Source organism: Lepisma saccharinum, chromosome 14 (genome assembly GCF_977018435.1).
Source record: "Lepisma saccharinum chromosome 14, izLepSacc3.1, whole genome shotgun sequence".
NCBI lineage: Eukaryota > Metazoa > Arthropoda > Insecta > Zygentoma > Lepismatidae > Lepisma > Lepisma saccharinum.
The window spans coordinates 53778813-53797559 of NC_139242.1; the positions used below are offsets into that span (position 1 = coordinate 53778813).

At 36.9% G+C, this 18747-nt stretch overlaps 1 protein-coding gene across 2 annotated transcripts in view; it reads left to right on the forward strand.

The window, feature by feature from the left end:
• ValRS (Valyl-tRNA synthetase) overlaps positions 1 to 18432 on the forward strand; it is a 64002-nt gene extending 45570 nt beyond the window's left edge. For both annotated transcript variants that reach the window (XM_083135608.1, XM_083135609.1), the window contains 8 exons: positions 1034 to 1142; positions 2994 to 3141; positions 4575 to 5011; positions 7860 to 8015; positions 11488 to 11694; positions 13904 to 14018; positions 14538 to 14704; positions 15908 to 18432. In XM_083135608.1, the coding sequence (XP_082991734.1) occupies positions 1034 to 1142; positions 2994 to 3141; positions 4575 to 5011; positions 7860 to 8015; positions 11488 to 11694; positions 13904 to 14018; positions 14538 to 14704; positions 15908 to 16123 (1555 nt within the window). In that variant the 3' untranslated portion in view covers positions 16124 to 18432. The remainder of the gene's footprint in view (positions 1 to 1033; positions 1143 to 2993; positions 3142 to 4574; positions 5012 to 7859; positions 8016 to 11487; positions 11695 to 13903; positions 14019 to 14537; positions 14705 to 15907) is intronic.
• Positions 18433 to 18747: the final 315 nt, after the last annotated feature.

An 18747-nucleotide genomic window follows, 5' to 3' on the forward strand; every position in this document is an offset into this window, starting at 1 on the left:
TTACGTTAAAAATGCCGTTATCGAGAGATGCGCTCTATGCAACGGATTTAGAAATCAAAAGTCCAAATTCCGAATAAATAGTTCACGTGTGAAAAGTTCGTTCTTAGTTGCCTTTAGATTTTCATCGAATACAGTAATTGGTAGTGAGCTCCAGAGTCGTGCTGAGTTGCTTTCTATTTTACAGTCGAATCAAGTCTTAGTAACTGAGCTCCTAAATAGTAGAAGTGAAAAGGAAAGGAGAGAATTACAAGCGAAAGTGATCGTTTAGAAATCGGGATTACGTTAGGGCAGTTTTGGGAGAAATCGAGTTACGCTCCCTAGTTGCATTTTATTACAGGGTAGGACACCGTCGAAGGCAGGACCACCAAGGACAAGATCTTCCAACAGCGCTACAGGTAACGAACATTCCTATGACTTCCTCACCCTGCCTGTTCAGTCAAGTGAAGTGTTTTATATAAATGTTTGTGTGTTCTTATTGCTCAGGGGCTTACTCCCATTTTACTGGTGCAAACGTCCCTCTTGCTTAGCGAGTGCTCGAGGCTGGATTAGCCTTCCTACGATCCTCTAAATCTTAGACTTTAGACGGTATATAAAATGACATTTCAATGTTAAAATTGTACTTATTATACAAAATTAATATTTCACTTCTAATTGCACATTTATATCCTGTGTAAAGGAGTCTATTTATGCTTCTCAGATATTTACAGTAGAACTAATCAATTTTCCATGATTTGCATTACTCGCAGGATAATTCAGATCTCAGAAAATATCACATTGGTTAATAAACCCTAAATTGTATATTTAGAGAGTTTATTTTGCATTTTGCACTTCATTTTGGATCATTTTGTGACAAGACATAGTAGCAAAATGCACCTCACACCTTTGGAAAACATGAATAATTAATATTACAATGTGTTATTTCCATTTTTCGTGTTTTTGTCAAAAGCTAAATAAGCATGCCCCTACGTGTCAAGATATGGTGGTTCACCACGGCATATAATAAGTTCAAAATGTCTTATCTTTTGCTACACAGGGAAATCTATCTCCATTCCATAGTTCGGGATGCCCATGGAAGAAAGATGAGCAAATCCCTGGGTAATGTAATCGACCCAATGGATGTGATCAATGGTATAACACTGGAGGTAAATGGAACAAGATCATGCTGTAATTTTTAAGTAAAAAGTTTTTGTATTTACATATATTTGGTCTAGGAATTAATTCGTGCGCCTGGACAAGAGATGGCGTAACGAGCGTATCGTCCCACAGTTCCGTGTAGCCACACATGCGTTGAAAACACCTGTCAGCGTGCATCGTTCGTAGTATAGGGCAGTTGATTGACGCGTCAACAACAGCATTTTGTAGTCAACTGAACATGGTGCAGTTCGTGCCAGATAAAGTGTTTTTGCAGGGTGTTCTGCTTCATTACTTTAACATGCAGAAAAGTGCTACCGAAAGTCATCGTATTTTGGTGGAAGTTTATGGTGACCATGCGCTAGCTGAGCGAACGTGTCAAAAGTGGTGATTTCGGCCTGGAAGACGAAGAGCGACCTGGACAGCCAAAAAAATTTGAAGACTAAGAATTGAGAGCATTGCTCGATCAGGATTCGTGTCCAACGCAGGAAGAACTTGCAGAAGCATTAGGCGTTGATCAAACAACAGTTTCCAAACGCCTCAAAGCCATGGGAATGATTCAAAAGATGTCACGCAGGGGGCTACCATTTGCGAATTGCTGCTTCAAAGACAGAAAAGAAAGGGGTTTTTGCATCGCATTGTTACTGGCGATGAGAAGTGGATCCATTACGAGAACCCGAAATGAAAAAAGGCCTGGGTGAAGCCAGGTGAACCAGGTCCATCACAACCGAAACGAGATATTCACTGTGCAAAGGTTATGCTGTGCATATGGTGGGATATGAAAGGTGTGGTGTACTATGAGCTGCTGCAACCGGGTGAAACTATTAATGGAGAACGTTATCGACGACAATTAATGCGTTTGAAGCAAGCTCTGACCAGCAAACGACCAGACTGGGAGAACAGACATGATAAACTTATATTTTTAAACATGATAACGCTCGCCCACATGTCGCAAAACCGGTCAAAACCTATTTAGAAAATGTCGGATGGGAAGTTTTACCCCACCCGCCGTATTCACCAGACATTGCTCCTTCGGACTACTACTTGTTCGATTGCATGAATAACGATTTGATTGGACAGCGGTTCACTTCTTCAGAAGATATCGAAAAATGGGTCTCTGACTGGATCGCTTCAAAGGATGAGGACTTCTTTCGCCACGGAATCCATAACTTGCCTGACAGATGGGCGAAAGTGGTGGCTCGCGATGGACAATATTTTTCTTAAGGTATTTATGTATTTTGTGTTTGAACTACAGCTTCAATGTGTGCGTAACAACCGCACGAATTAATTCCTAGACCTAAATATATTTTTATGTTCGTAAAGAGAACAAGAAAAGAATTTATAATAAACTGAAGGGAGAAATAGAGCGTAATATAAAGCCCTATTCTTATATATTTTTGAGAATAAGTACTTGTTTCAGGAAGAAAGTTAAATCATGTGGATAAGTTTTTTATAAGCTGTTTTTGTGTGTGCAGCATTGAAATACTATATTTTCTGAATTAAAATGCACTTACTCTGTTTTTTTTTTTGTGTTTGTAATAAAATTTTGTAATAAAATTTTGTGTCAAGGAATCTGAATATCCTATCGTAGGAAGTATGAAAAAAGATAATTTTTTAAATCCTCTACCATGGATTTTTTTTATGATGGAATATTAGTTTTAAATATAACCATCTCTCAAGTAAAAATATCAATATCTTAAAATCAAAACAAATAGCTTGATATGAGTTGCAATTTTATAACACAGTAGAAAAGAAATACAATATGCAAGCTATATTTTTTCCCAATAGTACAAAGAATATTAATTCTTATGATGTGAAGCTTTTTCTATATAAAGTCTATTTATAAAATTTGTGAATTGTAGGACCTTCATAAGCAGTTGCTGGACAGTAATTTGGATCCTAGAGAAGTAGAGAAGGCTAAGGAGGGACAAAAGCAGGATTATCCAAATGGCATTCCTGAATGTGGCACAGATGCTTTGAGGTTCGCTTTGTGTTCCTACATGTCACAAGGTAAGAAATATTTTAATGTGTAGGTGTTGCATTTTTGAATCTTATAGTACGATTTTACAGAGCTGCACTTTTCCAAAGTTTGGGTAATTTGTGCAGTCCACAAAAGTGCCGAGGGACCTTTTCACATAGTCTACTTATCCTTTAAATTATGCAAAATGAATAATTTTATTTGATTTTGCACCAACATTGTGGAAGAAGTGAATTTTATCATTATATATGTTCTAATATTTCAATTATCTCTTCTGTAATTCTTTGAAGGTTTTTAACCAAAACTTTGTAATTTTTGTATGGTATGATTGCAATAGGAGATGTATATATTAATAATAACCCATGGCTTAACACCCTGCAACCCCTACAGACTGCCAGCCTCACTCCTACATTCCTCAGCAGAGGTGGATGATCATCTATCCAGTTATGGGGTGACATGTGGTTAGCATGATGAACCCTCCAGTCGTCGTCGTAGGTTGTCTATGACCTGGTTACGCTACTCATTTGTAGCTCTCTAATTTCTTCACAATGTTAGGTAGCCACTGGTCCCATACACGAACCAAAATCTCGGGAAATGTTAACCTAACCCCAGGAGACTCGAATCTGTACACGTCCCTTAGGTTTAGACTGCATGGTCACGGTGCAAGGCACGTATATATTAATATTTGTAAATATTCTAAACAGCAATTTATTGTTCCAGTAATGAAGCATCGGTATTGGGGTAAATATTGGCATCAGGATGAACATTGGCTCAACCATAATAATTTATTTGTTTGTAGTAATTGACTTTGTTTTATTAACTTGTGCCATTAAAATTCTTTGGAATAGGACTGAGTCATCATCAGCTGACATTTTTGTGGATTTCAGGCCTCAAATGCCTGGAAAGCAAAACACCAACCAAACAAGGATAACGGAAGTCCAAGAATGAAGTTAAAAAAATAATATTTCATTACTCCTGTGCCAGAGAATTTTCATGTGTTGAGATTTTTAAAATATTTTTATTGCCTTGAGTAAAAATATCAATACTATAATGAAAAACCTATTGAGTGATATGGGTTTCCATATACCCAAATGATTAGCCCTCTCACCTTTGCTGCGAGTTATGTTTCCAGGCGGGAGTTCAAAAAATTTCTGTATTGACCGAGACTTGTCTTGTCCTGTCTTGAAAACAACATTGACTATGACTCACCCATCAAAAAGCCATGTGGCAGGCCTTGGCTATCAAAGGTTTGTTTGGCCACAGATTTTTTTATGGATTGATAGTGCATAGTTGCAATGTAACAATTACAGTCTAACATATGTAACTAACCCAAACAATTTTAAACTATTACATTATGTGAGTATTGTTTTTGGCTGGAATCAATAAGAATATTGGATTAGTAAAACATGTTACTTTCATGATATTTATATGAATACCAGACGTAACAGTTTTCATATGTTTACAGGTCGTGATATCAATTTGGATATTCTAAGAGTGCAAGGCTATAGGTTCTTCTGCAACAAGCTATGGAATGCTACAAAATTTGCACTTATGTACTTAGGAAGTGATTTCAAACCATGTGTAAGAACTGCTTTGAGTTTGAGCCAAAGTTCTAAAGCTGTGTCTTTTCTTAAGAGTGGACAAGTGGAGTTGAAGAATTTGAACAAAGACAATGTGCTAGAAGAGCTCAATAAGTTCTTAGCAGACCATAGTTATGTAGAGGGTTATAGTGCTTCCAAAAGTGATGTCATTGTATTTGAAGCTTTGGAAAGGAAACTAGCAGAGAAATATGTCCATGTACTGAGGTGGTACAAGCACATGGAGAGTTTTGGAGAAGAAAGAAATCATTTCCAGGAGGCTAATTTGACTGATATTTCAGGCAACGCATCATCATCAACAAAGGTAAGAAGTAGCTTGAGGCCTGACTCATGGGTAGAGTATATGATGTAACATGGCTTAAACTATGCATTCTTTTCAGTGTGACTGTAAAATTAATTTTTATCTAGACAATTTGAGGGAAGTTTAAATTTGAAACCTTGTCTGGATGTTTGGGTAAGTCATGACTGAGCTGATATTAATGTATTGGTTTGGAAACTATTGCTCTAAGTGTAATCATTTAAGAAATACTCTTTTGGAGCAAAGGTATGATGCAAAAAGCATTTGGAATGTTGACTGGCACTTCCAAGAGGACAAATATGTTGGAAATTATACAAAATTTAAAATTGTGCGTGACAAAAGATGATGTAACCCTTAGTGGATGGCTACTTCTGACCCAGGCTAGCCTCTTGGAATAAAATTATTGTTTTGGCATTCAAGTATGTTATATCTTCGATGTATACTAAAAAAAGACTGTAAACTCTTGATTAATTTTCAGATAAATAATGTGTTAAATGATGTTTCATATTACAGGTTCAACTGCTATACTGAAGGTGGGTTTCATGTGCTGGGATAATTGTCCCAGCTGGCTGCTAGTGGTTAATGATTAAATAACAGTTGAACAGCAGAGTGCTAAAATAATATTTACAGTTTATGTAGGAAAAAAAAATCATTCCTTCCCTTGACAATGTAGTTCCTTTAGTGTAAGCTTATAATTAATTTACTCTGGTAGGAATGTGCCGAAGCCGATTACCGATGTATGAATATCAGCAGAAATTGACATATCAGTATCGGCAAAATCCAATATTTAAATCTGTACCAATAATACTAGAGTTTTACCTTCAAGTGATTTTTATATTTAAATTTTGCTAGGGATGTGCCGAAGCCGATAACAGATGTATGAAAATCGGCTGAAATTGACACATCGGCATTGGTATTGGCAAAAATCCGATATTTAAACCGGTGCAGATTATACTAGAGTTTTTACCTTCTAATAAGTTTTATATTCTAGTTTTGTAAGATTTATTGAAAATTTGGTTATGATTTGTCATTATTGTAGAGTTTTTGTAATAAAATTATTGCAAACTCATTCAGAGGATCAACCTAACTATAAATCGGAAAGAAAACAGTACGTTGCTGAACCAGGATCTGCTGTTGTATTGGAAATTCAAAAATGAGTATTCAAACTTGAAGCAAGTCCTGAGAAAATACTTGGGCATACCTGCTGCATCAGTATTCAGTGATTGAGTGTTCAGTGTTGCTGAACAGATTTAAGATAAGAGAAGAAGTAGGTTACTTCCTGAAGTGCTTCCAAATCTCGTGTTTCTGAAGTTGAATCTGGCAGAACAGTAATTCATTTTGCATCTCAAAGAACTGCTTGTGTATTAATGTTTAATCTCTTGAGAATCCATGTTCTTCTTAAAGGTTCACATAACATTTTGTAGATGCAGATGTACATTCACATCTCTTGAGAATATATATGTATATACATATGATATGCAATAGAAGTGTACATAGCAAATTTATTTTTGTCATGCTGAAAATAATATCCCATTTCTGTTTAATAATCTTATGTATCGGAATCGGTTAAATATCGGCATCGGTATCTGTTCCAAAAATTATCATTGAGTACATTGGCATCGGTAAATTTTCAGCTTCGTCACATCCCTAAATTTTGCAAGATTTATTGAAAATTAGGTTATGGATCTGCATCACTGTGGGGTTTTTGTGATAAAATAATTTGCAAACACTCATTCAGAGGATCTACCTATCTCAAAATCAGAAAGAGAACAGTACATTGCTAAACCGACTATTCCACGCAACCAGAATCCGCTGTTGGATTGGAAATTAAAAAATTGTGTATCCAAACCTGAAGCAAGTGGTGAGAAAATATTTGGGCATAGCTGCTGCATCAATATTCATTGAACGACTGTTCAGTGTTGCTGGACAGATTTGCAATAAAAGAAGTAGGTTACTTCCAGCAGTGTTCTGAAGTTGAATCTGCCAGCATTAAATTTACAATATTAAAAACAAGAATTCATTTTACATTTCAAAGAATTGCTTGTGTACTAATGTTAAATTTCTGAAAATATGTGTGTGTGTGTGTGCGTGTGTGTGCGTGCGCGCAATGGAAATGTACATAGCAAATTTATTTTTGTCATACTGAAAATAATATTCCATTTCTGTTGAATAATCTTATGTATCGGAATCGGTTAAATATCGGCATCGGTTCCAAAAATTATCGGTGAGTACATCGGCATCGGTAAATTTTCAGGTGACAGGAAGGTGACAAAGTAAAAATTTTTCTATGGTTTAAAGGCAGAGAAATGATCCATAATGATATTGGTATGAAATTGTTTGACCGCATATCGTTAGAACTATAAGGTTTAGCTAAGATTGATTCTGCTCCTAACAAAATTACAAAAATTAGCAATCTCCAAACCAATAAATACATTTTATTATAAAGTTATCATCACATCACAGCATTCTTAAGCCTGAAGGTTTATGGGTGCACCAACACAAGCCTTCCACCTGTTCCAAGCCTGGGCAAGATCAATCCAATCTCTTTTCCATCCTTGACGATTTCCTTTAGGTCCATCTCAATATTATCCCTCCATCTAAATCTTGACCTTTATACAGGTATCTTACCATCAGGTTTCCCAACAAGAATTCTGTAAACTCTTCTTTCCTCTCCCATTCGTGCCACATGCCTGCCCATCAAGTCTTCTTGATTTAATTATTCTAATAATATCCGGACATGAATACAGATTGTGCAGTTATGAATTATGTAACCTTCTCCACTCACCTGTCTCCTCATCCCTTTTTAGATCCAATATGTGTAAGCTACTAATCTAGAAATTTATCTCCAATGCAGGTGCTGGGTAATGAATCTCCAATGGATTTGTGGATGCTGAGTCGAGTGGCAGCTGCAGTGGAGACTTCCAACAAAGGCTTTGAACAATATGACTTCCCAGCCATCACAACAGCATGCTACAATTTATGGCTTTATGAGCTGTGTGATGTATACCTGGTAAGTTATTTTGCATATATTAGTTTTATTTGATTTATTTATATCATGGTGTGCATCTGTTTTGTAGTACAAAGATGCTGCCATGCTGATGTACTGCAGGTGAAATTGTGTTTTATATGAATATTAATAATACAAGACTGTTGTGTGTTTTGTGTAGTGTAAGTGTACAGCTATTTGATTTGTTTATAATACAGGTATGTGACCATGTGGTTTGTGTATCTGCACAGGCATGTAGACTGTAGAAAGACAGCACACACACATTTTCGTAACTAACACATTTGCCATCCTGACTGAAGTTTGCCTGTGTTTTTTTTCTTTTCAATCTCTTTAGGTAAATTCTAATTAGACCAGAATGCTCTTTCATATGTCCTTTTTCTTTCATGTATTTTCATGTGCTCATTTCAATTAACTTAATTTTAAGAATAAGTGATATTAATTAAATCAATCAACCAGTGAACAAGCCTGATTAGGGCTATGCCCTATCAGCTTTTACACATAAAATCAAGTTTTGAAAAAAGCATTGAAACAATTCTGCAGTTCAGTAGTGAAACTTGATAACTCGCACTCTTTTCAAAATTGTGTTAACATTGCATTCAGTTGTTGCACAGTCTCCAGTTGCTGTACAATAGTGAATTAAGTTCCTTCAGTAGCCGGTGGTCAGAAACACACAGGAACATCTGGGTACAGGAAGACCTTGTTAATACGATATTGGTTAATGCGAAGTATCCTTTAATCAGACGTTCTTCTCATTCCCCAGCCAATAAGATAGGATTTATAATGTATTTTAGTACGGATAATTTTTAATACGAAGTTGTATACAAGACCCTTCAGCAAAACTGGTTTCGCTTAATTCGAAGTAGACACCTGCGTAAGTCGATGAGAGAAGATTGAATGTGGAGGTAGCTTGGATGTTATTTTAACTTGAACTTGACCGTGACATGTTTCCTTGTCCTAAGAGCTACTGACAACTCCAGGGAAGCAGCCCGAAATGCCCGCTGGACTTGCATTCTTTGTCAATGTGCATTGCAGGTCAAGCTTTTTTTACCGCTGAATATGCCATCTTGGAAATATTCTCCAGTGCCAGATGAGAAATGCGAGATAAGATCGCAGAATGTTCCAAAATACAAGACGCGTGGCACCTGGAAGTCTCGCCCATGTGTCTAGCTCTGAGCTCGAGATTCAGCAGTTTTCCGTGAGCGAGCAACTCTTGGCCTGGTAGCTGACAATTTCCGGTAATCATTTTCACGCCACCACGAAGCCACATAGGCCAACTAAAGATCGTCAACCCACTTAATGTGTTGTCATCTAGGTTTCCGCAAAAGTTTACCTCGATCTTATGATGATGTAACTGCCATTTCCCGCTTCATAAGTTTCCCTTCTGTAACTGTGCCGGTCATATAATGCCAAAAAAAAGTGTTCTGTTGGCTGAGTGACTTATCCCTCTTTTCCTATCAGCAAATGGGGGGAGGGGGAGGGGAGTGTCGATGTTAATTGATTCGGCCATGATTTTCTTGCTCGAGTGCGCACATTGGCTGAGGTTGGATCCCTCCTCCTTTTCTTTGGCATCTAAAATGAAGCAACCAGTTCTAAATAAGTTCTTCAAAACGAACAAAAACTGTAGGGTAAGAAAAAAGTGACCCCCTCCTTTCTCCTACAACAGCTCATTCTCTGCCACTGGTGTGCATGGCAATGCTATAATTGCAGAATTCAGGTTCCGCTTTCTTGTTTGAATGCATCTGTCTGTATAGGATATTGTCTGTTACATGGTAAATTTAAAGCAAGCATCATTTCTTTATTTTTCACAGTGATAAAAGTTTGGTCTTCGAGAATTGCGTTATCTTTAAAATGCGGAGGATTTCCCTTCTGCCACCTGCTGCTCTAACTTCCAGCCAGTCTCATTGTGTTTACGCTGCAGCTAGCGCCAGTGTTTCATATAGCATCTCAAAAGCTGTCGCTTGCCGATAACGGCAATGATTCATCCAGCACGAAGGAAAAAGCATCAATGTTTTGAATCTCGCAAAGCTGTTTTGATTTGACGATAATGAAATTCTATCACCAGAAAGATAAAGAAGAGTTAAAACAACTTCATGATGCACATAAAGTTCGTATATGTATACATATAATCACTGCTTTTCTTCGGAACCATTCGTGTGCTGTAAAAAATAATAATAATAATAGTAATCCCGCATTGCTCAATAGAGGAATGGATGCCAAGACCGATAAAAAAAAAGTTATAAAAAAGCGAAAGTTTTGGCGGAGCGATTGTTTGATCTCCAGAATACTCCTAAATCCAACAATAAATTGTTGATTAACACGAGAGTAAATAACAATCCTCCATTTTCATATCTGAAAATATGCAAGTTTCGTAAAGCTTGTTTTCAGTTCATTTTATGCTGATGAGCTAATCGGGACTAAATATACAGTTTAAAGTGGAATCCAAACCAGTGAGATTATCGAGTGCGATGCTGTTTAATGCATCCTAGGATACACATTTGGTGCAAACAGATAGCAAGTTGCATGTTTCCTTTTCATGGCGGATTACAATGCAAGTTGAGGAAGAGTTTGGACTGCTCCCTGGAAAAGGGAAGAAGGAAAGGGGGAGGGAGGTGATTATGAAGTTGACTGAAGCAAGGAAAACATGACTTTTTTACGATGTGTTTTAAACAGCCGAACCAGAATGAAATATACAGCCCCAAGTTTATTTTTCCTGGTGCCGAGAAATGTTGTGTTGTTCCTCAAGGGAATATTATCTTACCAAGTAATCCTGTAATGGACAATGTTCTAGTGAACCCACATAAAATCCAATATTCATTGTCCGATTATCTCCAGTCTTTTGCTCGCGCCAATGTCGGAATTTCGTATGAGAGCAACAAATGTGCACAATTGAAAGGAAATACCATTTTTTAAAAGACTTCTTTGGTGAAAACTATTTCATGTTCTATTTTCCTTCCCACAAAATGCATCCTGTGCATAACAGGTTGTATAACTTTGCAGGATAAATGGTGTTACTGTCTCCTTGGAATCGTGCATCCGCGTAAGCTCCGTGTCCTCATTTTGTGTAACTTTTTTACACTTTCTTTAAAACTTACAATATTATTATATAGTACATATAAAGCTTATTTTCTGAGCTACTACCAAGTATAAAACATCCGTTGTGGGAGTAATTTACACTCTACTTTATATACACCTGAAAAACAGGTGCAATCTTGAAAAGTTTTGATAACTTGAAGTCGTTTAATTCGAAGTTGACATTTTTTGGTCCCTTGAACTTCATATTAACGTTAACGAGGTTTTCCTGTACCCCATAAGCCACAACGTAATGCACAAACTTTCATTTGCGATTTTCTTGGTTTCATACTTTTGTGGGTTCTCAAGTTTTACTCCCAAGCCACTGAATGTTAAATAAGAGAATGGAGATACTACAACTTGTACATTACAGCCTTGGTATTGACTGTGTGTTGTTACTTTGCAGGAATATCTGAAACCAATTTTTCAAGGTGGAGATTCTGGTGCTGTGGCTGCAGCAAAGAACACCCTATGCACAACACTGGATGTCGGCTTGAGACTGCTCTCCCCATTCATGCCTTTCATCACAGAGGAACTGTTCCAGAGGTTGCCTAAGAGTTCTGAGAATGAGCCACCAAGCATTTGCGTAACACCTTATCCTGATGATGAAGAGGTAAGTTACGTTATTGATTCATAACTAAGAAAGATTACATTTAAGCTTTTTGTGTTTATCTATCTATCTATATATATACACACAGGAATAGGATCAGAAAAGGTGCCAGAAGGGCGGATAAATACAAATGATGGAGACAGTAAACACTTACCACACGAAGAGAAATAATTCTATATTTCGCGATATATGTCGCATTTTCAAAGTAGAAGATAGATAGATCGGCATCACATGGAGTAGAGGCACAGAATACTGACCGTAGCGTCTCTACGATCAGTGTTGCCAGAAACAGTTGATAGAGAACAAAATGTACTTTAACCAGTGTTTACTGTGGTGAACGCATATCAGCCTTTCTAGACTCTCACCTCCAACCCCTCGTCCAAGCCCCACCCTCCTACCTCCGTGACACCAACCACTTCCTTGACATCATCCACAACTTACCACCTCTACCACCAAACAGCATCCTCACTACAGTAGATGTCACTCCCTCTACACCAATATTCCCCATGCCCATGGCCTCCGTGCCACGGAATCCTTCCTTAACAGCCGGCCCAAACCCCACAATCCCAGCACCCACTTCCTGATACAACTAGCCAACCTTTTACTTACCTGCAACAACTTCTGCTTCGGTGGCGAACATTACCTGCAGATACGCGGCACAGCTATGGGTACCCGTATGGCCCCCTCTTATGCCAACCTGTTTATGGGCAGGCTGGAACAGGAATTCCTTGACCCCCAACAACTAAACCACTCCTCTGGCTAAGATTTATAAATGACATTTTCTTCCTCTGGACAAATGGCGAACCCTTCCTCACTACATTCCTAAACCAATTGAACAACTTCACTACCCTCAAATTCACCTGGTTCCACTCCAAAGACCAAGTGACCTTCTTAGATGTGGACATCCACATTGCGGGAGACCACTTGGAAACTTCCATACACATCAAACCAACCAACCACCTCCAGTATCTCCACTACTCCAGATCACACCCCTACCACACCAAAAAAGCCATCCCTTTTTCCCTAGCTCTGAGGCGAACACCTCAACTCATCCCCACCATCCCGCCAAAACTACAACCTACGCCTGCACCAAGCCCTAACCAATCGTGGCTACCCCTCCACCCTCATCAACAAACAGATCACAAGAGCCACCTCCCACAACCACACCAAACAACCCAAAACCAATCCCCCTGCTCTGATCACCCAATACCACCCCCACATCACGAAAATCAGACATACCCTCCACTCCCTCCTCCCCATCCTGCACAGTGACCCCGACACCAGGGACAACTTTCCGGATAAACCTAGGGTCACCTTCCATCGTCTTCCCTTCCAACCTCAAGAACATGTTGGTCCAAAACACTCACACCCCTTCCACAAACCGAGGGGCAAGATCTGCCCCATACTCATCACCTCCCCACAGCCACAGGTGAGTTCACCCTTCACCCCAAGGACACCTGTTACTCATCCAACCTGATTTTCACCCTCATCTGCCAAATCTGCAGCAAACTTCTACCTGGGCGAAACCTCCACCCCCTTGAATCTAAGAATCAATAATCATTGTTCCTCCACCCAAAACTCTGATTTCACAGTTGCCATCCACACCAACAGCCATAATACTGCCTGCGGTCAGTATTCTGTGCCTCTACTCCATGTGACGCCAACCTATCTATCTTCTACTTTGAAAATGCGACATACATCGCGAAATATAGAATTATTTCTCTTCGTGTGGTGAGTGTTTACTGTCTCCTTCATCATTTGTATTTATCCGCCCTTCTGGCACCTTTTATGGTCCTATTCCTGTGTTTTTTTTTATATATTATTGAATGTGGTGTAAAAAGAATTTAACAAATTTTGCATTTTGGTATCCAGGCATTTAAATTTCTGAACTTCCATAGAGAAGCAAGAATCGATATTTCTGTTAAAACACTAAAATCACACACTAACAGCACGATAAAAAACACTTCGGAGTTCTTCCAAGCTTTCGACTCCTTCACGGAGTCATCTTCAGGGCTGGTTGAGGATGACTCCGTGATGGAGTCGAAAGCTTGGAAGAACTCCAAAGTGTTTTTTATCGTGCTGTTAGTGTGTGATTTTAGTGTTTTAACAAATATGTTGCTGGCACGTGACGTAAGAAGTTTTCTACAATTATAATCAATATTTCATTGAGTAATAACGTCAGAGAAAACTAATCCTTCTAATTTCCTTCTAGTGCCCATGGAGAAATGTACAGATTGAAACAGATGTTGAATTTGTTCAGAAAATGGTCCACATTGTAAGGTCTGCAAGGTCTGACTATAATCTTCAAAACAAAACTAAAACGGAAGGTATGTTCTCCTGAAGTTTCAATGTAAAGTATTTACAGATGCATGTATTATGTAGTCTACCTGTAACCTGCTACAAAGAAAGTAATGTACAATTATATAGTACATTCAGAATGTTTAATTTTCACAGGAAGAAAAATTACTAAAATTATTATAGTTTCATTAACACACTCAAGAAATACGTATTTCCATATATACAGTATCATTAACAGAAAAAAATTGAGCTTTATTCAAACTGCTCAAATATTTATCAGAAAATGCCTTTCTAAAAAAAAAGAGATATACAGTATATATGTGTATGGTGCCAAAACACATGCAAGCAATTGTAAGCATGTTGTTTTTTTTTAAAAAATCAAATAATCTGATGTATATAAAAAAAATCATCAAAAATGATTTAAACAGAAATCATGATTTTTATCCACCCTGTGTTTACTAGATAATTTTAATTCTGTGTTAATATATTTTTAAAATCCTTACTAGTCTGATATGTATCTATTGTATTTTTTTTTGTTGTTGTTGCAGCCTATGTATGCTGCTCAGATAAAGCTCTTGCCTCTACTCTTGAGAAGTATCTTCCTGCATTGACAACTCTGGCATATTGCAGCAAGGTAGAACTATCCCAGAATCCACCATCTGGATGTGCGATCCTCACTGTCTCTGATAAATGTGAAATACATCTGATGTTAAAGGTATGACTTCATTTGTATGATCTGAAAGACACACAAGTGTTAATGGAAAAGTTTATTTTGTAAGTATTAAACATCTACTGTGTGTTTTAGGCTACAAATATTGTAAAACACATTAGAACCATGCAGATCTAAGTCTAGACACTTCTAGGGGAAGTATACAAAGATTTGCGTGAGAACTAATTATGAATTGAAGAATAGCTTTTGATAGTTCAAACACTTCACAAATTATAATTAGATCTGTGGATCATTAAATGGTGTGTCAAATTTAAGTTTTTATTTTTTGGAACGGGCATCATCATAAACATCTCTGGATGCAATAAATGCATGCACAGGGGGAGATAACATAATTTACAGAATATTAATAGTGAGGGAACTGCAGTGGAAGCCTGATTATACATTTACAAGGAGACTTTGTCTAAAGAGCATACAGGGCAGGAAAATTTTATAATATTTTTCTCCATTAGGACTAGAAAGTTCAAATATATAAAGCAGGACAGTTATTGGCTGTAAGAAGTAGAAATTTATCATGCTTTCTCCATCAAGAGGTTTTGGATTCAAGTCCTGGTCTGAGAATATCTCTTCTCTTACAAGTGTTCCTCATTTCTTTCATCTGATCATCATATCCTCCTCATTAGCCTAAGAAGGTAGATACACAACTAAAAATAACAAAAATACAAAATTCATAGTGTAGTTGGTGTGATCAATTTGCCACCTTGTTCAGGAATATTGATTAATTTGCTTTATTTTACTTCGCTTTTTGTCCCACTTGTGGCTAATTTGCGAAGATGGGGATGAGTGATGATATGATGAAATTGATGAATAAACCCTCGCAAACATCCATGCCCAGGCCAGGATTTGAACCTAGGACCACTGGCATCGTAGTGCGATGTGCTAACCACTCTGCCACAGGGACAGACAGGAATATTGATGGGAATCGGACACCTGATCAATTAGACAACCCTTTATAGTATTATGCATTTCTTTTGTAATTTTTATATGTTAAGTTCTAAGTTCTAATCATATTGGAAGTGTAACTGCTTAAATTTTTTTTGTGACAGTTGTATATAATTGCCTTAAAAGAACAAGAAACAGTTTTTCAGTGGCAGTCATTTGTATTCTTGCATAATATTTTGTTATGCTTCATTCCAAACATTACTGCTACTTTTTGCAGTTCCTCTTACATGCTAATTTGTGTTGTTTTAGGGACTGATAGATCCTGCAAAGGAGTGTGAGAAACTCCAAAAGAAGAAAGAAAGACTAGAGGAACAAATATCCAAACTGAAGAAAGCCATGCAAGCAGCTGATTACACTGTAAAAGTCCCTGAAGAAGTTCAAAAGAGCAACTCTGAAAAATTAACACAAAACGAGGGTGAATTAATTCGTCTAGATGAAGCTATGAAAGCTTTGAATTCCATGTAAGTGTGTCAGCATTGAACTTTTGTTACCTCACCTCGCCGTCAAAAGTGTATTAGAGATAACAAAGTACTCAAGGAGAAGAATTGGGCTGATTTTCCACAGTAAAAGTTATAAATACTAACAAACTACATGCAGTTGTCCTGTCATCTTTTTGTAAAACAGAATTAACAGTAGAAAGTATTATATCATGCCGGGTCTTTCTGTATAGTGATAGCCTTTCATGTTGAGGGCATAGGTCACAATGGCCAAATGTGGGATAATGTTTGCTCATCTGTTTCTGTTTATTATTATTTTTGTCAAATTATATCCGTAGGAATTATTTATGCATATGTATTGTGTTGTCCTTAAAATAAATTATTTCTGTCATAATTATTTATTCTGCTACCATCATCATGGAATAACTACACACACCTGCTGGCAGGTTCTTTAACATTCACATGATTGGTGGCTAATTTTCAAGGTTCTTTTGTGGTTTCCGGAAAAAAATATTTTGACTTTTCGGAATTCTGAAACTTGCTTAAAATGCAGGGAATGATTATTCCATTGCAAAGATTGGTGTTCTGTGTCGTATATTGTTGATATTTGCACATGTTTTCTCTTTCAAACAATTTTTGCTCAATTTGAATACTATTAACTACTGCCTGAAAGTTCGTAACTTTCTTTCCTACAGGCAAATTTTTGTTGGACAGTGTTCAGCATCTTTTGTTCTTTAGCTGCATTTTTGAGAGATATCATATCCTCTTTTTTTGTACTCAGTGAACATATTTTTCCTTACTAAGGATACAAACAGAAAAGAAGACAGTATTTCTACACAGCTTGCCATATACGTTGACCGGTTAACCCAATGAGTGGTTCACAGTGGGTAGTCATATAACTGCAACAGCCAGTCCACATTCATAGTCAGGGCTGGATTAAGACTAAATTGGGCCTGATGCTTGAAATCTTCGGTGAACAATAAACACGACGTTATAGTTACGTCACAGCGCAAAGGATAATAGTAACTGTATAATAAGTAATGCTGTGTCTAGGCGTCCGAAATTGGGGCTCCAAATTTAATTCTAAGATTTATTTTCAGGTTAATATAGCAAAAGAAAACTGTTCAGCTTTCGGAAAATTCTCGTCTGTTTTCATCTGGGCCTATTTCAGGAATGGGCCTATGTCAGGAATGGGCCTAATGCTGCAGCATCAATAGCACCCACCTTAATCCAGCCTTGTCCATTGTATTGAAGTTGTTTCTATCAAAGACGGCCTCCAGTAATTCTGGCAATGCCGTTGGCCTGTCTCCTGCAGTGTGACAATATTATAATGAAATATTTCCTAGACTCGGTCAACTTAATTTGTTAAAAAAAAAAAAAAAAAAGTTTTCTTTAAGTTTAGGTTATGTATGTGTTGTCTTAGAGTTGATAAAGACAATGGATAATATTTTACATCGCCCACTTATACTATATTCAGAAATATCTGACTGATTAACTTTTTGCTTAATTCAAACATGAGCACTTACATTACCACACAATGGAAATGCAACTTAGTCATGAAACACTCAAGCCTCTTTTTTTTTTTCAATTAATTTATCAAACTGCATGTGCATATGTTTGTTACTCTCTTGGACTTGGACCGAATAAAGTGAATGATTCTACAACAGTTGCTTAAGATTATTCATTAATAACATGAGAATTAAGAGATTTTTTGTAGTAGACAGTATTTATTTATTTCTGCATATACTATACATTAGTAAGTCTTATTTTAAAACAGTTATGTGGTGTAATTTGAAGAGGGAAATGTGGGTATGGGATTTTACCACAGAATATAGTTTTTAAAATGTTTATATTATATTAGGTCGTAAGCATTCAGAGTTGAAGTTGCATAATAAAATGTTGAAAATGCAATTTAGTTGTTTATTGTTAGTGTCTAAGTGCAATTATTTGGAAATGTCACATGATGGCTGAAATTATGCTGTGTAAAGAGGTTCATATATACGCATATATTAAATATAATTTATTTCATAAACTGGAAAATATATTTTACATGCTATTTAAAATAATTAACAACAGTGTCATTCTTATAACGAGTTGTAACTCTTCGCATACGTCTTGATCATGATCAGAAGAAACCCTTCCGTTATAAACTACACATTGTACTGAATCTGATCGAAGATGACTGTTTATTTGTGACAGTGACAAAATATTTGATTTAACAGTTGACAGATCTTTCTCCTGTAATCATATTATATTTTGTCACTAGAATGTGTGTATATATTTTTTGAACTGTTAGTAACCATGTGAAATAAAGACTTCAAATTCTTTTTCAAGTTATTTCTTGTCTTTATAGTCATTCTGATTTTTCCTTTAACATTCCTTCCTATTTTTTAATTAGCTCTGTCAGTCAATTTGGCTTTGTTTTGTGAAGAAGCTTGCTGTGCCTATTACATGTCCTGCAAATTCTCAATTTTTTCCTTTTTGTTAATGCCCTAATGCATTGGAAATATTCCAAAGGCTCATATGCTGTATTTACAACCCATTTAATCCATTGCATTTTTAGTGTACTATAATGCTCTCTTGGAGTTCTTTAAATTTTCAAATTTATTTCACATTATTTATTTATTTATTTATTGATAGAGCCCAATTATA